Source organism: Cavia porcellus, unplaced genomic scaffold (genome assembly GCF_034190915.1).
Source record: "Cavia porcellus strain 051 isolate PalLab524CR breed Dunkin Hartley unplaced genomic scaffold, mCavPor4.1 scaffold_17, whole genome shotgun sequence".
Taxonomy (NCBI): Eukaryota; Metazoa; Chordata; class Mammalia; order Rodentia; family Caviidae; genus Cavia; species Cavia porcellus.
Genome location: NW_026947500.1, coordinates 63,894,430 through 63,919,684, shown reverse-complemented (window position 1 = coordinate 63,919,684; position 25,255 = coordinate 63,894,430). Strand labels below are relative to the sequence as shown.

General features: G+C 36.2%; 1 protein-coding gene across 1 annotated transcript in view; it reads left to right on the top strand.

Annotated features, from left to right (window-relative positions):
- The window catches only part of LOC100733405 (vomeronasal type-2 receptor 116-like), a 36,824-nt gene extending 12,702 nt beyond the window's left edge, over positions 1-24,122 (top strand). Inside the window, exons 2-7 of the mRNA XM_063229121.1 lie at positions 13,314-13,610; positions 15,743-16,034; positions 17,122-17,952; positions 19,732-19,959; positions 21,079-21,205; positions 23,182-24,122. Coding sequence (XP_063085191.1) covers positions 13,314-13,610; positions 15,743-16,034; positions 17,122-17,952; positions 19,732-19,959; positions 21,079-21,205; positions 23,182-24,122 — 2,716 coding nt within the window. The remainder of the gene's footprint in view (positions 1-13,313; positions 13,611-15,742; positions 16,035-17,121; positions 17,953-19,731; positions 19,960-21,078; positions 21,206-23,181) is intronic.
- Positions 24,123-25,255: the final 1,133 nt, after the last annotated feature.

Below are 25,255 nucleotides of genomic sequence, written 5' to 3'. Positions count from 1 at the left end.
TTCTGTTTCCATTGGTTCTATCATGTTGTATCTTATTGGATTTTATTATGTATAATAATATAAACAATTTTTATGCACAATGAGACAATATCGTAACCATTGTTTGTTTTATGTTATTTGGTTTTAATGTCCTGTAATTCTTTCATTCACTTGAATGGTTTTATACTATTTTTTATGTTTAATACTATTGTATGTGAAGGTATGATCAATTAATTCAAGGAAAGAGACATTATGGTAGGTACTGTTAATATTAATACTGTTAATATAAATCTTAATACTGTTAACAATATGGTTGTCCTGTGGTGAAATACTGTTTTGCTTAAATTGTTCTGTTCTGACCTGCTTTGTTATGTCCTCTTTTGTCTTCATGACAATGCCACCCATGAGGACAACTGGAGGTCCAGTGCCCACAAGAAGGACTCATGCCAGTGTCTTTTACAGATCTGTTCCGGGAAGGCTCAAAGGTCAGTTGTGCAAGCCATAAAGTCCATTCCAGTGGGGTGAAGGAGCTGTGCTGGTGGGATGCGGGTTCTACACTGGTGCCAATAAGTCACATTCATAACAAAGACCAGGGCTGTCTTGCAAATCACCATAACCATCCTTAGCAACATGGAGGCCCTGATCTCCTCCAATAACAAGCACATTTAGGGACATGCCAGGAAGCCAGCATGCTGAGTTCATCCTGGAGACCAAGTGGCACATGTCTTCCTCTCTGGAGCCAGGAAGATATAGGATAGGCAAAGCTAAATTTCCTTGCAAACACACAATATTTGAATGCAAGCACACGTAAACATGAAAAAAATACAATGTACTTATAAATGTTATGATCACTTATGCCTTCATGTAGACTTATTGTACAAACACAGAAATATATGAATCTAATATTCAAACCAAATTAAGCACATATGCAGGCATAAGTGTGAATGCAAAAGAAAATACATAAACATAGGGAAAAACTGAACATAGTTGTGATCCTAAGCTCAGGGACTGCACTGGATAACTTGCAGGTGGGGGAGGACACTAACCACTTGCGTATAGAAACCATTGTTTATTTTCTGTTAGTTGGTCCTAAAAACCGTACAATGCTTTCATCCACTTGAATGGTTTTACACTGACTTGATATGTTTGAAGCTATAGTATATGAAGTTATATTCAAATATTTCAAGGAAAAAGACACTATGATAACTACTATTAAACCACATTATTTGGTGATGAAGCACTAGGTTGCTGAAACTGTCATGCTTTGACCTGTGCTGTTATGATGTTATGTCCTCTTTTATCTCAATCTCTTCCTTATTCATTAAAAAAATTATTTAGTTATTTTTTATGATTTTTTTAACTAAGGGGAAAATAAAAAAATAGCAGGATATATTATAGTACCTTATTTGATTTCCTATTCACTTTATTTGAAGCCCTGTAATTCTCCCACTAACTTCTTTTGACTGATTAGACTCTGTTCCGTTCTGTATGATAGTATCAATTTTGAAGGTATAGGCAACTACTTTGAAGGCAATAAGATTCACTATGATGCCCATTCTGGTTTGACTATTATCTTCTTTGGAAGTCCTGTAGGGTTTACAAGGTTTAGGTTTTATATTATTTTGTTAAGTTTGATTATATTGTATATGAAGGTATACTCAACTATTTCAAAGAAAGAGACCTCATGGTATCTACTGTTATATCGGGTAGTCTTGTAGTGAAATACTGTGTTGTTGCACTTGTATCACTGTGGTATGATTTTTTCAGTTCTTCTGGGAATACGTCTACAAGTGGAATAGCTGGAACAAATGGTACTTCCAAACCCAGCTTTTTGAGAAATCTTAAGATTCACCTCCACAGTGGTTGCACCAGTCCACACACCCACCCACAGAGCAAGATAGTTCCTTTTCCCCCAAAGCCTTGCCAGCATTCATTGCTGGTTTTATTGATGCTGGCAATTCTTTCAGGAGTGAGATGGAATCTCAGTGAGGTTTTAATTTTCATTTCTCTAATGAGTAAAGATGATGAACATTTTTTCATGCATTTATTTGTCATTTGTATTTCTTCATCTGAGAAGTGTGTATTTATCTCAAATGCCCATTTTGGATGCAATTTTTGAATTTTGGGGGTTTGATTTGTTTTAGTTCTTTATATGTTTTAGACAGAAGTCCTTTTTCTGAGGGAGAGTTCACTAATATTTTTTCCCAGTTTGTGGGTTTTCTTTTCACTATGCTGGGGATTTCTTTTGACATGCAGAAACTTTTCAATAAGAGGTGACTGCAGTTATTGATTCTGGGAATTATTTCTTGTGAGTTTTGAGTCCTGTTCAGGAATTTTCTTCCTATCCCTATGTCTTCAAGGTTTTTGCCAAGTTTATTTTCCAATAAATTTAGTGTTTCTGTTTTAATATTCAGATCTTTGATCCATTTATATTTTAATTTACTACATGGTAATAGGCATGGGTCTAATTTTAGTTTTCGGGATGTGGAAAATGAGCTTTTCCAGCACCATTTATTAAAGATACTGTCGATCATCCAGTGAGCTTGTTTTTCTCCTTTATCAAAGATAAGGTGGTTGATTGTGTTTGCAGTTGTGGTTGTATCTTCTAATCTATGCCACTCTGTCACTGGGTCATTGTTGCAGTTGTGTAGCATTGGAGATGGGTCTTTGGCCTGTCCTGCCTTGCACAGGTTTTGAAATTTTTGAGGTAAATGACTGGAAAATAAATAAATAAAAACAAGGATTAGAAAACAGAAAGCTGAATCAGGTGGAGCCCTGTCTCTGTATTGGAAAAAAGGGGCTGCTCAGCTACTGCGGTGTGTTTATTTAGGTACTCTGCAGGTTGATATCATGTGACCCGCTCTGCCTAGCAACCTGTTTGCTTGGGTTGACTGTGGCTTTCTGTGTCTTCAGAGCTGGAACAGCTTGTTCACATGGCTCACCCCAGGCATTCTTCATTCTCAGAACTGGCTTTGTTCCAGCCCCACAAGTTGGATTGACCTCTGGCTTCAGCTGCTCACCACATTCATGCATCTGGCCCAGTAAGAACTATAGTGGCTGGCTTCTCATTTCCCAGGCTTCCCAGAGCAGTGGCCCAGGTTCTATTGATTGTGCTGCCCAGGATGCTACTATCCAGTGTCTCTAACTAGCTGAGTGAAACAGTGGGTGTGAGATCCATGCACTCAGCTTCATAGCATCATATTTAAAAATGAAACCAAATTCCTGGCCTTATGTTTGCTCCAAATAGTGAAAGACTAGCAATGTCAGTGGGCACTACATTTCCCGGCATCATTTACAATATTTTGTAAAGATCTATTCATTTTCATTCTAAGATTCACATAGAGGACTTGGCTTACAAAATATACAATCTGAATGAGATAGATGACCATGTTTTTCTGGTTTGGATTCATTGCAAGGAGTGTTGTAGTCCTGACCAGTTATTCAACATGTATTTTTGTTGTGAGTTCTATTTAGATCCTTAGCATCACTTTACGCTACTTTTGGAAGTTATGGTATAATACATAATTAAGTAGTTTAGGATTGCAACACTCAGTCACAAAGTTCTAACACTGTAGGTTATAATCACAGATGTATACATGTCCATAGCAAAAGGCCACTAATCCAGCAGAATCAACATTGCTGAATTAGGGATGAAAATTTGGTCATGGTACATCACATATAAATGTCCAGAACAAACGGTGACTAATACACCAGTCAACTCTGCTGACTTAGGGATAAAAATTTGGCCATGGTACATCACCTTAAAACACTTTCAGGTGCCATAATCAGGGAACCACTTTGAAGTGGGCTACACACTATCTACCAGAAAGAGACCTACATGCTTCTAGCAATACACAAGGCTCTGTACCTCACAGGCTTCCCTGGGACCTCCTGCCTATCACTTAGCACATAAAACAGGAGCTTATGGCATGTGTTTTCAATTTTACCTCCTTCTTTCCACACTCTGACTTGCTTTATGGAAGAAATTGGTGAACATCAGCCTTCTGACCAAATTTAGCCCCAAGTATGTTTATAAATAAAGCTTTGCCATTGCATGGTGCTGTGGTATATCTTAACAGAAGTGTTGGAGATTTTTTCTCCATTGATGCCATGTTCCATGAACGAGACTTTGAAGGGAAGATCATGGGATCATGAGAGCACTGGTCATGATTACTCCACTGATGCACTTGTAGCTTCATGGGCTATAGACAGTCAGTGGAAACCTTAGGATTCAGGGCATCATTGAAAGAGGTAAATCAGTGGAGATGTGCCTTTCAAGAAGTTATTTTGTCCCCAGGCTCTCTGTTCTCATTCTTTTGCTTCCTGGCTATCATGAGCAGAGCAGACTTGTTTCATTGCACTCATGCCACCTATGTCTTTCTACCTTACCACAGACTCAGAATCAACACAACCAATTGATCATGGGCTGAAATCTCTTGAAATTGTGAGACACAATGAACCTTTCCTGCTTTAAATTGATTTTCTCAGTATTTTGTCACTATAGTGGAAATATGGCTCATAGATATTGTTTAATTTCTTCTTTAATTTCCTCTGTGACCCACTGATTACTCAATAGTGTGTTATTCAGTTTCCGTGTGTTTGTGGGATTTTTGCAGTATCTTTTATCATTAATTTCTAATTTCAGAGCGCTATGATCCGATAACATGCAAGGGATGATTTCAACTCCTTTGCATTTGTTTAAATATGTTCTGTGAGCTAATATGTGGTCTATTTTAGAGAATGACCCATGTACTGCTGAGAAGAATGTGTATTCTGATGTTGTAGGTGGAACATTCTGTATATGTCTATCAAGTCCATTTATTTACATGTGTTATTCAGTTCTGTTATTTCTTTGCTCATTTTCTGTCTGGTTGATCTGTCCCTTGGTGTCAGAAGCATGTTAAGGTCTCCAGAGCTGGGTGGTCAGAGTCCCAGGAGCTGAGCTCATAGAAGAGGATATCCAATAGACCCTGGAGAAGCCTTGGAATAACACTTGGAACACTTGAAACACATTAATATAGGAAAATAACAAAACAAAAGAACAAATTACAGTCTCAAACCTCCAGCCCATCCAAGGAAACCTTAGGAGCGACGTACATAAAAGAAAATATATGCCATACACCTGAAATAACGGACATAATAGCAACTGAAATAAAGAAGCAACCTTGGGAAGCTTTAAAGGAATTCAAACTAGAAATAATCTCCCAGGTAAAAGAAGAATAGATTATTTGAACTTCTTCAAATAATCTATTAAGTTCAAGAGTGAACTTCTATACCATTAGCATACCATAAAGATCTAGAGAAAATATTTCTAAAATTCTTTTTGAAACAGGGATAGCAAAAGCAATTCTGATCAATAAAGGCAAAGCAGGGGGGGGGATTGCAATTCCTCACTTGAAACTATATTACAAAACCACAACGATAAAATCAACATGGTACTGGTAAAGAAATAGACCTGAGAATCAACAGAACAGATTAGAAGATGCAAACACTAGGACACAGATGCTAAGCCACCTTGTATTTGACAAAGGGTCTAAACACATTCACTAGAAAAAACACTATAGGAATCAGGGTAGAGATTCCTTAAAAATTGAAATTATAAATTTCCTATGATCTAGGTTTCCCTCTTTTAGGTATCTTTCCTGACAGCTAAATACATCACACAAGCAAGCAAAGAGTTTAAAAATCAATGGGCTTGTGGAAACTGATTTCCATAAGAAGACAATAAATTTAGAAACCTATCTGTTTACTTGGTAGAAAAATGAACTCAAAATGAATGAAAGACATTAATGCAATGTCTGCAACTTGGTAGCTACTAGATGACATGATAAAATAAACTATAATCTGATTATATGAATGGGATACTTTCAATTATTTTACATTTACTATAGTAAGATTTTTGGGATACAATGTGGTGTATTTTGGAAAATGTTCCAGCTACTACTGAGAAAAATATGTATTCATTGTATTTGAGTGAAACACTCTATACGTATTTTTAGGTCCATTTATTCAAAAGTTTTGTACAACTCTGCATTTTATTCCTGATATGTTTGTCTAGTTGATTTGTTCATATATGGTATTGGGTTATTGAGGTCTCCCATTATGATGATGTTAGTGTTTACTTCAATATGTGAACACAAACACTCTAAGTGATCTACCATTGATGTACAGGATACACTATGGCAAACACCATTTTTATTTAGAGTCAAAGAATGAAGTTCAATGTTGAATACTATTATTGTTGTTACTAAAATGAATATCATGTATTTTTGTTTCTGTAGTACTTTTATTTAGTGATACAAAAATCTGATTAATGTGCTTGCCTATATATATTAGAACAAGACTTCATAAATATACCCCATGCTGGGATTCAATTACCTGGAAGTTAAAATTTAAACATATTTGTGTTTGACCCATAGCAGAATTATATATAAAAATTATATTTTATGATATTATTGGAATGCAAGGGAAATTAAATTTTCACCAGATTCTTGCTTTGTGACTGTATATAATCTTGCCACATTTGTTTTTAGCTTTAGATAATAGGAAACCTAAAATATATAATGAACTTGAAAAGACAGTGAACCATCACAAATGCACAATGCAAACTCATGAGGCCTGGGAGACACAGGCATAAACCATGACATTGGGGTAGACAGAGAATTCATGAACAATATACAAGCTGCATTGGATACACTTCAAAGAGTCACAACTGAGATTTCATATTACTAAATGTTTTTGCACTTAAAATAATTCACCAACAAATTGAAAGGAAAATGCACCGAATGGGAAAGAATTTTAATGCACAATCCCTCATACAAAGGACTTAGATCCAAAACATATAAAGTATTGAAAAATACCAAGCCCCCAAATTCAAAGATCCTCTCCAAAAATGGACATCTGAGATGAATGCACTTTTCTCTGATAAAGATATACAAATGGAAAATAAATACATGATGAAATGCTCACCATCACTGGTCATTTGGGAAATGCAAATTAAAATAACAATGAGGTATCACCTCAGCCCAGAAAAATGGCTGTCATTTAGAAATCAACTGACGAAAATGATGCAGAGGGTGTGAGGTAAAAGGAACAGTTCACCATTGTTGGTGAGAATGTAGACTGGTGCAGCCACTGTGAAAATCAGCATGGAGAATCCCCAATAAACTAGGATTGGAAGTTCCATTCAATCAAGCCATTCTTCTTCTGGATATTATCTCAGAAAAATTGAAGAGGTCATGTCACAATATGTACACACATGTTTATAGAAACACAATATGTACACACATGTTTATAGAAACACAACTCATAAGAGCTAAATCTTCTAAACAACCAAAATGCACATCAATTGCAGAGTGGATGAAAAAAATTTGTATTTTTTCTAAAATGGACTATTAACTATAATGATCTTGAGCCCTTTGTAGATAAAAGGAGGCAAATTGAGACTATCCTTATCAGTGAAATAAACAAGACTCACTGTGTAGCGAAAAAAATAATAAAAACTGAAAAAGTAATAATACCAAAATTATATAATAGATATTGTGAAAATGAAAAGGATGGAAAATGTAATAAAGAATATAACTTTATGTATATGTGTATAAGATAGATGACAATATCACTAAATTTTTATAGGATTATTGATCAGAATGTTTTGCACTGTCAGTGTTTGAGTGTCTATCCAATTTTTACGAACTCATTTTGTAACTTGAACAACTATTTCTAAAATGATGGTATGTACTGTATCAACTAGCGATTTCTTCCTGTTAATATTTTTTTAAATTCTGTATTCTACATTTTTGTATTTTACTTCTTCTTTCATTCTTTAAATAAATAAACACTACAATAACAAATCTGACATTCACACTAGAGATAAAAGAGATACAAGAAGCAGAAAACTAAATATGATTTACATAACAGCAAAGTACAGATACTGAGAATGTGTATAAGTAAAAAAATATGGAAACTAATTTAGGGATAACAACTTTAAAAACATTTATTCATCTGTATTAGCACTGCGGTTTGTAGTTTTAGGCAGTACAATTTGTTTGGCTAGGTGAAATGATTATACTAAAAACTAAGTTGTATTTTAAGGTAAAAAAATATTTTCATGAAACATTTGGAATGAAAAATGGAGGTGGTGTTTAAGTCTCAAATGTTAAATATATGGTAGAGACTAAATGGGGTTGGTAAATTTAGAATGTCTGTTTCGCCCTAAACTCTCTCCTGTTCTTAAAACTCGTGAAAGAGCTATTCTTATATCTTATGAGAATAACATAGCACATAGCACAAAGATGCAGTCCCATGCTGGAGGCCAAGATAGAGAAGACCATCCTGGCCACCATTACCTTCCCCTTGCTGCTGTGGTACATGGGGAGGAATGTGCCCCACACACTGCAGAACACCAGCATGCTGAATGTTAGGAACTTGGCTTTGTTGAAGGGTCATGCAGGTTCCTGGCCAGGAAAACAGGGCTAGGGAGCACAATAGAAGGCAGTGAGGGAGCCCTTTTTGCACACGATGATGATGTGATCATGGTCAGAGAGTAAACTTTTGTCACTGTAGAGTACAATTGTCCCTATCCAAGTGCCACAGAAAGCCAGTTGGATCAGAGAGCAAATGGGGATAACGTAGTTTGGTTCTCCTGATATCAGCAACTGCCTCATCCTTCTGACTGGAGCAGTGATTTTAAAGGCTAGAACGACAGTAATAGTCTAGGCCAGGACAGAGTAAATAGCCACAATGAACACGAGTCCAAATGTCATTTGTTGGAGGATGCCGGTGGCTGTGTTGGGACGGCCAATGAAGAGCAAGGAGCAGAGGAAGCACAGGAGGAGGGAGATGAGCAGGGTGTAGCTGAGAGTCCTGTTATTGGTCTTGACTATGACAATGTATTGATGCTCAACAAAGATTGCCAAAATCACAGCTGTGAGTACAGCAAAACACAGCTACGTGAGTCAGAGCCAACTCTAGGGCACCCACAATCTTGGCAAGATAGCCATCTCTGTTTCTGTTTGGATACTCATGCTTTGGGCACTGTGTGCATTGCTCTGCATCTGGAGAAAAAGCAAAGATTCAGTATTTCTTTTTCAGGAAGTTTTCATTTTTACTAAATTGATGAAACTCACTACTTTTCAATATCATTATGTATACATACTGCTTAATATACATTATTGTGGTGTAACAGATTGCATTTCTACTTGCCTGGCTCAGACACAAATCATCTAACTAAATGTCATATCAAATGCATTCAAGTGGCATGTCCACCAGATTTAACAGAATGGGATATGAAGCCAGGTCATTCTGGGACTCAGTGATGTCACTAGGATTGTGCAGTTCTCTCCATCTTTCTCTTGATTTTCCTCAGACTTCCTCAGGAATAGCTTTGTAGTGGCACAAAGTTCACTCAAAGCAATCTATTTCAAAGGCTTCCCTCATTTTCCTCAGATGGGGAAATCTGTAGTACTGATACAAGTTAAATGTTTTCTCACCATATATTTTAACTTTTGTGTGGTGATTCTTGTGAGTAATGTGTTTTAGAACACTCAAATTTAAATGCTGTTACATACATACTCTACAACCTAAGTTTATAATTATCTATAGCTTTTCTTATTTTTTGTCTGTCTACATTTGTATTTATCAGTAAAGTTTTATCAATTTTTTTCACCTAAATATTGAAAAAATGAAAATATTGTCATTTTGAATGCAATTGTTTTACAGGTTTATAACACTTTGGATAGTAATTTTTATTGTAATCCTGTTACTGAACAACAGTATATTTCTAAATATCTCCAATTTTTAAAATCTATTATCTTCAAAATGTAATACTGAAATTAAATTTTGCACTGTATGCACCATTTGACATAACTGACAGTCTTTACACTACAGAAGAATACATAATAATGTGTCACAATTCATGACATCAGATACAATGCAAAAATTTTATAGCCGTTTTTCTGTTTTACCAATACTTGTGAGAATGCAGTTCCTAAAATGAATGTTGTCATTACATATTTCAAAAATATATGAAAATAGCAAAAATTTTGTACTTGAAATTTATTATGAAAAAGTATTGGATTTGAAACATCAAAGCATCCACAGGAGGCTTTGAGAATTACACACATTTTGTTTCACAGGTTAGCTTCATCCAGGTTCATTGTAAGATTACAGATTGACCCTGACTCACTCGCCATTGTATATAAACTTGGATGACCATGGCAATCAGTGCTTCAGTTGAACATCATAGAATCAGCACCACCAGAGAAAAGTATGTATCTATTGACTGTGACTATAAAATGTGTACACTGAAGGGATGAATTAGTAGATGAGTGGGAAACAGCGCTCCACTCTGATTCCATTGGAAATATGCCTAGCTTCCCATTACTGCGAAGTTATTAGAGGGAACAGTTATCACAGTGTCATTCTACATTTGCTACCTGTCTGATTGAAAATGTGTCTCTTTGGGCAGAAAACACAGATAAAGCAGCAGACAGGCCTTTCTTCTTGAGGAATTTTCTTGAATTGAGGACCACAGCTCTGACTACACAGTGAATGAGGGGGTCTAAGAGGGAGAAGGAAGCACTGGTTATAATTTTGCACATTTTGAGCAGATAAAATATGATGTATGTATTTCCATAGTAATATGATGAACAGTATTTGACTTTTATTAGGAAATAATCAGGAATTCTTTTGGCACAGTCGACCACGTTTATATGATCTAGTTATCAAATTTGGTATAAAAATGTTTATCTTTCTATTGTTTTGGATGTGATTTTTCAAACACTACCAGTTTCCATGGTCCTTATGTTATGTCACATGTAACATCCCTATACTGTTCTCTTTTCTGAATTCTGCTTCCCCCATGCCTTTAGAGGCATATTTTAATGCAGTAACTGTTAAGAGACCTCCTGAGGTGATTTTTACCAGGCCACTGAACTTGGTTGGACATATGTTTATGTTCTGTAACACAGAATGCAATGAGATTATAATTTGGCTCAACTCGGACAGTAGCTACTGAGAAACACAATGAACAAACCAATAAATAACATAGCAATACTCAAAGAACTCCATGAATAGCCACTTGAATTTACTACAATTCTGGGCTTCACTTTACTCTAATAATGAACAACATAACCAGCATGCCAAGAATGATTGTTATACATATTTCTTGATGAATTATATGGGAATGTCCATATGTGGGGAGATGATATTAAATCATGCAAGTGCCTTGGGATTATAAGTACAACAAATTTTGGAGGCCAAAGGTTCTATAAACCAACAAAATGGCAATAAAATGCATTGTGCAAGTGTCCCCTTGTCACTGTATATCAAGCAAATTTACTACATTTCAAGCATTTATTAGTGCACATTTGTAGGACAGAAAAAAGATGGTGATAGTCTTTTGCTAACCTTTTATAAGGTAATTTAGTTATTTTCTTCCTTATTACCTCCTCTCTCATTCTCCCCCAAATTCTCTCTTGCCTCTCTTCCATTTCCTTCTTCTCCACATTCCCCTTTCCATCAAGAAGTCTGTCATTTTGTTTTTTTGTTTCTGTTGCTTGGTATTTGTATTCATTTTTACTTATTTTATCTAGTGTTTATCGCTTGAGAGGAAGCATGCCATTTTTAATGTGTTGAGACTTGTTTATTTGATTTAAGCACATTGTATTCCATTTTATCCATGTTCTTTAAATAAAATGACATTAGTTTTATAATATTAATGTCAATGAATGTAAATTAGGAAATTCAATAGTTTACAGGCTACTCCGAAAGTCTAAACTACAAATATTTTTAATTTAGTAATCCCACTACTGAGTGTATACGCAGAGAATACAAATGAATTTAAGGACATATTTGCTCTGTCATTTCCTTTGCAGAATTACTCAAGCAGTCAATACATGAAATGAAACAGAGCATCTACTCACATGTGAGTGCAAAACAAAGTGCATATATTTCTAATAAAACACTAAAGTCTCTTTAGAAAAGACCAATTCTTTTATGTTCAGCAACATGGATAAATGTAGTGTATGTTGGATGAAATAAGGGAGGCGTGGAAAGAAAACACTATAGATCTCTTTCAAGCCAAGGTTAAAAAGCCAAACTCACAGAGAGAGTAAAATGGGAAATGAAAGTATTCTGAAAGATTTTTTGGAGAAAGGAAACAGCTTCATTCAGACAGGAGGAATAATTTAGCAGTTTTATTATACATCGTTCTTCATATAGAGGACAACAAAATATTGCATTTTGTTTCTTTTCACCACAAACTGATATAAGATTTGTATGCTTTGATATAAAAATTTCACAATATACACAAACCACAAAATATCCAGTTGAACTGTATAAATATATCCAATTTCTCCTTCTCAACAATAAACTATGAATAAGCAGGCAGGAAAATCTATCAGAAAAAGTTTATATGAAGAGTAGTGAAACACAAGAATAAGAAAGCAGCCAAGGATAGAACTCAGTGGCTCAGTGATCGCCTGGCAAGGGCAAGGTTGGGAGTTAGACTTCTGTTAGCAATATAAATTATTTAACTAATTAAGAAAACAGCACCTAATTTCTGGATGACAAGTAAAGTAGTTATGGCTCAGTAAACAATTTAAAGGTGTTAGAATTCAAAGTGGGCAGAGTGTAAACTATCAGGCTCAGAGATAACCACTGAAACTCTGTGATGTGTCAGGGCATCTGGTTTTCTGTGTCAAGCAGCTTATTGTGCTGTAAATCCTGAGGTCCACTTCTTCCAGGAGTGCGATGCAGGCAGGAGACAGAGACTAAACTTAATCACTTAAGGTGGTTCTGGTCATCAGTGCTGAACTTCAGTTGTGCACTTTCTTCTTAAGATGTCATATGGAATTTGGCCACTAGATGTTTTTCCAATATCAAAACCCTCTATCAAAGTATGCCACATTCCTCAGACCATGCTCTTACAGGCTGCATACACAAAAATACCCAGGCACTGTCTCAGGAGGCAGTGTGGAAATCTTGGTGGAGCAAGATGAAATAATAAAGCCCAAGAAGGATTCATAAACATATTTTTAAGTGTTATTTCATCAAATTGTGGGGTGGCAGGTGCAGAGCCCAAGGCCTGGGAGATCCCCAGAGATCCTTCAGGAGGTGACATGAAACACTGAAAAGAGAGAGCCAGCAATGATCTGATCATAATGTCACCAAGGGTGATATGTGGCCTCCATGGCTATGTTGCTGATCCATCACTGTCTGTTTAGCTGTGCTGCTGTCTAGCAAGCTGGCTTGGCAAATGTTCCACTTTGTAAAGGCATCTAATGATTTTGGGACTTCTCAGTGCCTTACACAGAATTTGATTCTCATTTCCAAAGGCTGATTCCACAGACAGAATCCACCTTCGTTTATTCAACCGAGACATCAAAAAAACTTTTTCTCTACTTTGGGGAGCTGAACATGTTCTTCTTCATTTTCCTCTTTCTACTCTTGAAAACTTTACATGCTTCATGGAAGGAAGTTTCATGGTGTTTAGCATACCTGCGTCCGAGTGTCCACAGAGATGGAGACTTGGTGCTCGGTGGGTTTTTCCCCCTCTACTACACGAACCAGGATCCTGATATATCCCGTCTGTCCTTTCTGTTCACACCAAAAGCTTATATAAGAGCCAGTAGGTAAGTTCCACGCTGTGTGTGTGTGTGTGTGTGTGTGTGTGTGTGTGTGTGTGTGTATTAAATATGATTATGACTCTGTGTGATTGGGTGTGCTGGCATTTGTGTAATGATTGAATTGGTATGCCTTGAGAACTATTTTTTTAAATGTAAAGACATGGCTGGAAGCCATACTGGTGATTTCTGAGATTATCCTGCTTCTTGATCTTTTGATCATGTTTCAATTTTCTTCTTCTCTCCTCTCCATGAAACATAGATGATAGAATTCCTCATTTTTATGCACAAACCATCACGTGAATGATCATCATCAAGCATTATCAAGTACTTAAATGAAGTACCTGCTACTTCATCATCTCCTTCTGAGACATCTCATGGAGTGATAGCCTTAGGCATCTGACAAACCAAGCCCTGGTCTGACATTAATAATGCACCCAAGTGAGTCACTCTATGTGTCCACTTTGGACAGGGACATTTTAAAAGTATGTCTCACAATGAAGCCCACCACAGCTGAGATTCATAGCCAAAGACGAACATGCCCTACAAAATGTCCATAATTGAATCTTATCAGACTTTATGGTCTTTCTTCTGACCTTAGATTAATTAGAAGAAAATAAAACCATCATTTAGGGGGGCTTATTGCTCTACTCCAGGAATCTCTTCGTTAACTCTTGCAGAAAGAAAAGCAGAAATTTATTAATTGGAGGCTTAGTCTACTGTATGATATATGACTATAATAACTAAGTTGCTGAATTAATTTAAATAGGGATTCAATGGCAGGTTAGCATGTTCTCTGTACATGACTTGCTAGTGTAAATGTTAAGTGTACCTTAAAAGTGTTCCACATATCAGTATGTTCATGTCATTAGAGAGTCAAGCTGTAAGCAGTTTGGTTCCATGGCTGTCTCTATTTTTAGCAGTTTCTCCCAACGTCCTTTAATATTTATCCTTTCAGTAATTAGTATGCACTAGATATAAATGATACTGGTCTACCAACTTCTGGAGTAAAATTCTAGTTTTCTGCCATTGTAAGGACAATTTTCTATCATTTCCCCCTCTATTGTTAATTTTGAATTTCTCTCCGTTTTTTTCTATTTCTATATCTTTACCAAAAGCATAAAATGGACTATTTTCTGTCCATTACTTCATCCATGTGAAATCTAAAGTTAGATGACTTCACTGATTCTTCTCATGTTCCACAGTTAGGAATGTAGAATTGATGACAGAGAAAAGAAAATCTTAATCACAGATAACCTTCAGGGAAATTGTGTGCCCATGATTTCATGGGGCCAGATTATGGCTTCTAACCCATTTAACAAAGATGGAAGCCCCATTTTGCTCTCTACATTGTGATATCCACTCAGAAATATTCTGAACTCTTATTTTTTTCCAAAAAGCCAATCAAATTTATCATAGTTATAAAACAGTAAAAATGTCTATTTGTATACTTGTGAAAGACCTAATATGAGCACAGACTCTCAACTTTATTCTGTAAACGGTGTTGTAGTCAGAGGGATTATAGCTCAAACATAATTTCCTGTGATTAATGATCATTCCTCTTATATTTTGCAGGTCTATTAAATGTTACTTTAAGTATGCCAACACAAATTTAAGCAATGTTGATTATTTCAGGTGTAATTAACTTTCTGTACTTATGATACCTAAATGTCCAATATTTTAAAACAAACTCTGTACATTTCCTTGATCAGTGTAAGTGAAATAATATCATTGGACCAAAGTGTATGGTCACTGACAAAGCTGATGATATTTCTTGTTAAACACGCATAGGAAGCCAGCATATTTTTCACTAACACTACTCACCGATAGCTTATCCCCTTTTCTCCTTCAGTATCTGGAAGGTACTAGCCTAATTTGCAATGCTATTGATTTGTCTATTCAAAATATATCCTATGAGTGAGTCCATATGATTTCTGACATTTTCTGTCTGGATTATTTCATGTTGTGCAATTTGTTCAAGTTTAACTCATATAGCAGGTACTCTTGTGAACAAAAACCTTACAGTGTCCTAGTATATTTGCCTTTTGGGGCATCAACACTTTGTGTAAAATAGGAAAATACTATGTTGTACCACTTTCTTGTTACAATCAGTGGAACTGATACAATTTCTACTTGAACAGATGGTTTTGGAAGAACTACCAGTATGTACTGGCTTTCTACTTTGCTATCGAGGAGATCAATAAGGGCTCCCAGCTGCTCCCCAATGTGACCTTGGGTTTCCAAGTCTACAATGCCATTGCCAGTGACCACTTTGCCTTGTGGAGCACTCTACATTGGCTTTGTGGAACAGACATTCCCCTCCCTAACTACAACTGCCAGACACACAGAAAATTTGCTGCTGTCATTGCAGGAACCTCAGCAGCATTTTCAGCGGAGACTGGAACAATTTTGGAACTCTACAAATTCCCCCAGGCAAGTGGACCATGAATTTGGGCAATATTTTTTCCAGTATCTCCAATAGGGGTACCTATGGTAAAAGGGAAATATGGAGACTAAGCATAGACACCCTGTAAAATGTTAAGTGATAAAGGAATATCTTTGTGTTTCCAGATAATCAGGATTACAAAAAGAAAGAGAGTGTGGAGATGTGGTTACTATGGGCCTCAATCCATATTTTTGTCCTGCTCCAGAGCACTGACTTCTCATTTTCCTTACACTGACTGCTGGCAGCTCACAGTTGGTGTTGTGATGCATGTCCATCACAGAATATTACACTCTCAGTAGCCTCTAGAGGTCAGTGGCTGTCCCATGTGGGGCTAAAAATAGCAGGACATGTGATTTCTTTGAGAAAACACTGTGAGCTTAAGTTTTAGAGAACCCAATTTATAGCTGAACCCCTCACAACTCTTAAGATTCAGATACTTGCTTTACTAAGTCCTACCTCAAATCCACCTACTTGGAAATGTAGTCTGTGTTGTGTGTTATTTCCAGAAGAAACTTGCGGCACAAACATCAGTTATGTGGCATAACTGTAAAACAGGAGCATTGCATTGGGAAAAAACCTTTAAATACTGTTTATGCAGTTATCCAGGGATAGTGTTTATATTCCTTAAGACAAGCTAGGTTTAAGTGTTATAATAATGTGAAAACATTCAGAGATTACCATATTGAAGATTGGTTTCTTTATCAGAGAGTCCATCCACTATTGGTTCCTGCTAGGTGACTCCACAGCTGAAGGCAGAAGGGAGAGTGGCAGGCAGATACCTTATTGTACTGCTTTAGCCAAAGTTTATTCCATCTTGAACCATGTGAAAGATGTGAAAAGTCATGTGGACCTTAACAATTATTTCATTAAATAAAACATACACGTGACAATTCCTAAATGCTGTGCAACAGTAAGCACAGCACTCTGTTCAGAACTTGAGGACTGGGTAATCTCTGCACAGCTCTTTCTCTTTACCAATTAGTAGTCTAGTCAGTAGCCCCATCTTGGAGAGAACACTCAACCCCCCCCCCTCCCCGCAAAGTTTGCAAACACCAATCTCAGTAAGCTACAGAGTCATCTTTTTGTTTGTTTTTCCAGGTCACCTATGGACCTTTTGACACCATTCTCAGTGACAAACACCAATATCCATCGGTCTATCAGATGGCCCCCACGGACAGCACTCTGGTGCATGCAGTGATCTCATTATTGCTGCATTTTGGCTGGACATGGGTGGCTATCTTTGTATCTAATGATGTGAAAGGTGAGCACTTCCTGGGGGACCTGAAAGCAGAGATGCTAAAGAAAGGTATCTGTGTGGCCTTGACAAAAAAGCTCCCTGCCACTAAGATAATGTATGCATCAAGTGACATCACTTTCATGAGCAAGATCAGAGCTTCATCTGCCAATGTGCATATCCTGTATGGGGAAGTCGCGAGCCTCATCAATGTGGATATTGCAGCAGAATTCTTTTTGACAACAGGAAAGGTGTGGATCATGACTGCAAAATGGGACATTGTTGTGTATGAGACGGACCACATGCTGCATTCCTTTCATGGAAGCTTCTCATTTTCTCCTCACAAGGGGGAAGTTCCTGGTTTCAGACACTTCCTCCAAACAACCAAGCCTTCCCAATACCCTGAAGACTTTTATTTCAGCAAATTATGGCTCAATTTTTTTGATTGCTCACTTCCTGGTTCGCAATGTGGGAGAATTGGAGTTTGCCCCCCGAATACATCCTTAGAATTTATGCCTGGAAACATTGACCTCATGACATTGTCTGATTCCAGCTATTTCATCTACAATGCTGTGTATGCATTGGCCCATGTGCTGCATAAAATGCTTTTGGAGAAAGCAGAAGTGGGTTCTTCTGAAAATGCAGAGCAGCCTGGGCTTCTTCCTTGGCAGGTATACCTACTTCAGAAGAAGAACAGGACTGATGACCTGATGGTGTCTGAAGGTATTTTAATGCGATGTACCATAAGGAGGTTTACATCCTTAGGTCAGCAGAGTTAGGCAAATGCATTAGCTAGGCCTTTTGCTCTGGACATGTATACATCTGTAATTATCACCTGCAGTGGTAGACCTTTGTGACTGAGTGTTGGGATCCAAAACTACTTAATTTTATATTATACCATAAATTTCAAAAGTAATATAAAGTGATGTTAAGTACCTAAATAGAACTCATGACAAAAATACATGTTGAATAACTGGTAATATCTATAACACTCCTTGAAATAAATCCAAACCAGAAAAACATGGTCACAATAATTGTATCTATTTCAGTCAGATTGTTGTATATTTTGCAGCCCAAATCCTCTTTTTTGCAATTTGAATACAAATGAAAAGGCCTCTACAAAATATTGTAAAACAATGCTGGGAAATGTATTGCTCATCAACATTGCTGGTCTTTATATTTGAACAGGGACTTTGGTTTCATTTTTACAAATGATGCCATGAAATATATGTATATATATATATATATATATATATATATATATATATATATTGCATCATGCTATCAGTCAAACACAAATATGTTTAAGTTTTAACCTCAAAGTAATTGAATCCCAGCATGGGATATATTAGTGATGTCTTTCCCTCATATATATAGGCAAGCACATTAATCAGAATTTGAATCATTAAATAAAAGTACTACAGAAACAAAATTACATAATTTCATTTCAGTACCAACAATAATAACTGTGTACAACACTGAACTTAAGTCCTTGATTCTAAGAAAAGTTGACGTTTGGCATGGTATATCCTGAAGGACAATGGTAGATTATTTAGACTGTTTGTGTTCACATATTGAAGAGCTTAAATAAAAATTGTTAAAAGAATCAGAGGTGAATTATTTTCCACAGTACAATGTCAGAGACCATATATACTGGACTATATAACTCCAAAATAAACCCAGATATTTCAGGATACTACCACTTTATGAAAAAAAATCATCTCAAACAAAAGAAAAAATAATTCATGATGTGCATTTTCTTAAGTTTTATGCAGGTATACGTCAGATTTGAAAAGGACACACAGTCAGTGAGTATATTTTCACGAGCATGGGCATTTCTCCACATTCATGGTGCTATGAGTAGAATGCAGTAAACCAGTGCATCAAGGTTTAGTCCTTATCAGTGTTTGAGGGTTAGCCTCAGGTTCGTCTAAAATCAGTTATAAGTCTGGGTTGGAAACGAGATCATTTAACTGCCACTCTGGAGGCAATCTTTTTTTTTTAAATTTTTATTTAAGAGGAAAAAGAGAAAAACACAAAACAAAACTAAGCGGTGTAAGGGTACATGTAATACAGAACTACAAAAAAAAATAACAGTAAGAAATCACCTGTTAATAGATTACATATTATCATCTTGGAAATAGTTGCTCAAATCACAGTATCAAAGAATACAAAGTGGACATTCAAACAGAGATACTGCAAACAGCTGCGTTCAATGATCCAAAAACATTAAAATAGTCAGCCATTCTAGAATCTTTGCGATGCCATTTCTTTACTCCCCCAATCATGGCATGGGGATCAGGGTTCTCACTTATACCCATCAGACAGTGACCATCCAAGCAGAACAGGCTGTCAACAATGACACATGAGCACTTAGTTTCGACGAAAATGTTTTACATACATTTAATTTGTATGCACTCCTCATTCCCCATCTGATGCCTCTCCTGCAGCTCCATCCCCACCTGAAGAAAATGGAATTTACAAACAGTGCTGGATTTTCCATATTCTTGGATGAGGAAAGACAACATGTGGCACAGTATGACATCCAGAACACACTGAATTTTCCAGGTGGCCTTAGGATGCTGGTTAAAGTGGGGGAGTTTTTCTTTAAGAGACCACAGGGCCAAAGCTTGGTGGTCAATGAAGATTTGATAGAATGGCCTGTTGGTTTCACAGAGGTATGAATCCATTTCAGTACAGGACACACAGAGACATACTTGGAAACAGTTACAGAATCAGACTGTAATGACTTCTACTAAGCACTGATGTCACCTTCATATCTTGTCTCTGTACCACATCTTCTGAGCTAACTTCTAGAGAAACAGCAAGTTTGTAGAAGATATTATATTTTAATTTTGATATATTTATTTGTGGTACAGTTGAGTGATAAATACAGATATCGGTAAAAATATGGCTAGATGTATACCAATCATATCCATCTAAATAACTCAACATCTTTCAGGCATACACTGCAAGAGTCATTTTTATGATTTGACTCAAACTAATTAAATCAGATATTAACATATGATTAATGTTTTCTACATGTTATCATCATTCTCTTTGTAAGTGTTAAGAATCTTTGACCTCCAAATTTTGTTCTTCTTATCATCCAAATGAGCTGACAGGATATTTTATCTTCCCAAATGTGGACCATCCCACACAACTATTCAGATTAAAATAACAATCATGCTTTGCACACTGGTTATGTTGTTCATTGTTAGAGCATAGCATCCTCTTCATTATGAAGCCCATTAGTGCAATAAATTCAAGTAGAGACACACTTGTTTCAGTATTTTATGTTGGCACTATTTTGTTGGTTTGTTTATTGTTTTTCCCAGTAGTTACTCTGTGTTTAGCCAAATTATCATCTCATTGCACTGTGTTTTCTATAACATAGGCATATGTCCAACCAAGTAAATTCGCCTGGTAAAAATCCCCTCAGGAGGAGTACAAGGACTCTTAACTTACTGCATGGAAACATGCCTCTAAAGACATGGTGAAGTAGATAGATAAGAAAGCAAAATGGCATGGGTGTGTTGATTGTGATCTAATAAAGTGACCAAGGACCCTGGAAATATTTGACAAATAGTTTCATAAACAATAGAAAGATAACCATTTTGATCCCGAATTTGATAACTAGTTCATATAAACCTGACAGATGGTGGGAAAAGTGGTTGTGATCAATTCCTAATGAAAATCAAATATCTTTCTGTTTTATTAATCTGGAAATATGTACATCACATTTCATCTGCTCATAATGTGCAAAATCATAACCAGTGCTTGTTTCTTCCCATTAGACTCCTCCCCAATCAGTGTGTAGCCACAGCTGTGGTCCAGGATTCAGCAAGATTCCTCAGGAAGGAAGACCTGTCTGCTGCTTTACCTGCATTTTCTGTCCAGAGAGACACATATCCAATCAGACAGGTAGCAAATCTACAATGACACTGTGGTAACTGCTCCCTTTAACAACTTCTCACTAATGTGAAGCTGAGCTTATTGCTAATGGGGTAAGAGTGAAGCACAGTTTGCCACTCACCTACTGATTCATTCCTTCAATATGCCCTTTTTATACTCATAGTCACCAGGTACATAATTTGGTTTGGTGATGTTGGCTCTATGACGCTCAGCTGAAGCACTAATTCCCATGGTCATCTAAGGCTATATCCAATGGTGAGTCAGACAGGGTCAATATGAAATCTTACAGTGAACCTGGATTAAGGTAATCTATGAAACAATATGTGTGTATTTCTCAAAGCTTCCTGTGGATGCTTTGATGACTCAAATCTAAAACTTATCTATAACAAATTTCAAGTACATAAATTTTTGATCTTTGTAAGTATATGTCTACAGTGCCTAATAACATTCATTTTAAGGACTTGTTGCTCCCTTGAATGAGTAAAAGTGGAAAACCTATCTTAGAATCATTATATTACATTGTTTTTCTTGTCATAAATTCTGCACACAGTGTTGCATATTAGTCATTAGTGTGACATGTGTTAGTTACATCATATGGTATTTATAGTGCAAATGAGCATAAAACTCATGTTCAGTTTTAAACTTTGGAGATTTTCAATTTTAAATTTTGGAGATTTTTAAAAATGTTCTTAAATAATAGTATTAACATACAAATTGTTACCCAAAGAGTTATAAATCATTAATACAGTTGCATTCAAAATGAAAATATTTTCAGTTTTCAATATTTACATGCAAAATTAATGAAAAAGAGTCACAGAGAATTACCGATGTATGAGGGAAAAAGTAAAATAGAAACAGAAAATTCTATAGATAATTATAAACTTAGATTGTAGAGTATGTATGTGAGAACATTTAAATATGATTGCAGAAAAATATTACTCACAAGAATAATAACACAAATGATAAGATAAAAGGTCAAGAAACAATTGTCCAATCAGAAAGGATGATAGGTTTGACAGAAGATTGTTGGATAACAATAGAGCAATCCTGAAACTCCAATGATATCAGGACTACTCATTTCACCCTTTGAGGAGGAATGAGGGAAATCTTCAAAATATACTGTCTTGAGGGAATTTTGTGCCAATTAAAAGCTTATCCTGAGAAAGACTGAGGAGAGTCAAGAGAAGGATGGAGAGAAGCTCAACATCATAGTGACATCACAGAGTCTCAGGATGACCCAGCCTCCTATCTCATCCTGCTGAATCTGATGGACATGCCACTTGAAAGCATTTGAAATAATATTTAATTAGATTAATTATTCCTGAGTCAGTCATGTAGAAATGTAATCTGATATATATTAACCACAAGTATTCATAGTGAAATTGGAGAAGAGTTGAATTTCTTTCTTATTTCATGTAATTTTTATTTTAAAGAGGATAAAACTGAACATAGCAAAACAGAATAAAGCAGATCAGAAAAAAATAAAGTGACACGGATTTCAAAGCAAGACCCATAGATCTCATTGTTTACCATAATGTTTCTTGTTTTCTTCTAAGTAGTTGTCCATATCTTCACACACAATGAATTTATACAAAACAAAATAGTATTGAACAGATCAGAATAGAGTGATAAAGATATTATAGTAATTCAAAACAAGACAATAAGAAAATCAACAGTGGGCGTCATAATGCCTCTTGTTCTCCTCCAAATAACGTTCCATATCTTCATGTATGTTGAAATTAAACAATATATAACAGTTTAAAACCGCTCTGAACAAAGAATAAAAGCATTATTGGATTTCACAGCATGAGGATATGGAATCAGCAATGGATACCATAATGTGTCTTTTTCTTCAAAGTAGCTGCTCTTTTCATCACGCACAATCAAATTGATACTTGTAAACTAATTTAGGATGCAAATTTCATTGACTTCATAAAAATGAAGAATTTATGGAAAAGAGAGCTGAATCTTTGCTTTTCCCCCAGATGCAGAGCAATGCATACACTGCCCAAAGCATGAATACCCAAACAGAAACAGAGATCGCTGTCTCCCCAAGATTTTGGACTTCCTGTCCTTTGAGGATTCCCTAGGGATGGCTCTGACCCATGTAGCTCTGAGTTTCTCTGTACTCACAGTTGTGATTATGGCAATCTTTGTGAAGCACCGAGACACTGCCATAGTCAAGGCCAATAACAGGACTCTCAGCTACACCCTGCTCATCTCCCTCCTCCTGTGCTTCCTCTGCTCCTTGCTCTTCATTGGCCGTCCCAACACAGCCACCTGCATCCTCCAACAAATGACATTTGGACTCGTGTTCACTGTGGCTGTTTCCTCTGTCTTGGCCAAGACCATTACTGTGGTTCTGGCCTTTAAAGTCACTGGTCCAGGAAGAAGAATGAGGCATTTGCTGGTATCAGGGGCACCAAACTACATCATCCCCATCTGCACCCTTATCCAACTCACTATCTGTGGCTTCTGGATGGGGACAAATCCACCCTACATCGACACAGATGCATACTCTGAACATGGCCATATCATCCTCTTGTGCAACAAGGGCTCCCTCACTGCCTTCTACTGTGTCCTGGGATTCCTGGGCTCCCTGGCCCTGCTCAGCTTCACTGTGGCTTTCCTGGCCAAGAACCTTCCTGACACATTCAATGAAGCCAAGTTCCTGACATTCAGCATGCTGGTGTTCTGCAGTGTGTGGGTCACCTTCCTCCCTGTATACCACAGCAGCAAGGGGAAAGTGATGGTTGCCATGGAGGTCTTCTCCATCTTGGCCTCCAGTGCAGGGCTATTGGGCTGCATCTTTCTTCCTAAGTGCTATGTTATTTTCATAAGATCTGAGAACAACACTTTGACAGGTTTAAAGACTAGGAAAAATGTTAGGGGAAATAGATATTCTAAAAATATCAACCGCATATAGTGGCTACCACGTATTTCAATTTACATAATTAAACACCACTTTTGGTATTCATTGCCAAAGTCTGCATGAAAAGAAAATCTTTTTTACCTTAAAATATATTTTCACTTTAATATAATAATTGCAGTAAATGAATCAAATTCTGCTGTCTCTAACTACAAACAGCAATGCTATTGCAGATGAATGTATGCTTTTTAAGTTGCTAACCTTAGTTTTACTCCCATATTTTTTCAACCTACACTTCTCAATATCTGTATTTTGCTAAATTATTTATGTTTTGTTTTTTGCTTCTTGTGTCTCTTTTAACTCTGGTGTAATTCTCAGGTGTTATTTTTTAAATATCATCATTTACTAGACATCCTCAAATGTATTGGCTTGTGAAGTTAAACCTTTTATATAATTATAGTGTGTGGCCACCAATCACTTTTAGTGCTCCTGCTCTTAAATCTAATTTTAATCTGGCTGTTATAAGTGTTAAATCATCCACTCCCCAAGCCTGTCCAAAGATTCTGAAGCATTAGATTATAGTGTTGTTCATAAGTACACAGATTAACATTGCATATAAGTATATAACAATTCAATTCCAAGCAATAGTCTCATCCGAAGATTGAGAACATGATCTCAGTAAGGCAGCTCAAAACTTACCTGGTGGTGTCAGCTATGCTCATTATCATCAGTGTGTGTGCATGTGTGTGTGTTTATGTGTATGTGTGTAAATTCAGTGCAAATCATGCAGTTCAAATGAATAATCCCTCGAAAGCTTCAATTTAATAAAAATCTTAATCACATACTCTATTTCAATCAAGAAAATCAATATTGTCTTAATACATAGGTATTATTAAAACTCAAATTTGTTATTTTTTCATGAAAAGTTTTGAAATGAATTCACCTTAAATGTAAATCACAAGTTTAATTAATAAACCTAGCTTGTATACATTCTTGACATGTTTAGCTTTCTCAAATTGACAAATACTTCCTTAACATTTAGTAACAATATTTTTCAATTTTAAAATTTAAAAGTAAGTTGAAAACATATTTCCATTTTGACACTTTTATCATCCTCTTCATCTTTTTTATGTAATTACTTTACACCATTCATGTAAATATTGACATATCAATTTTAAATAATTCCAAGT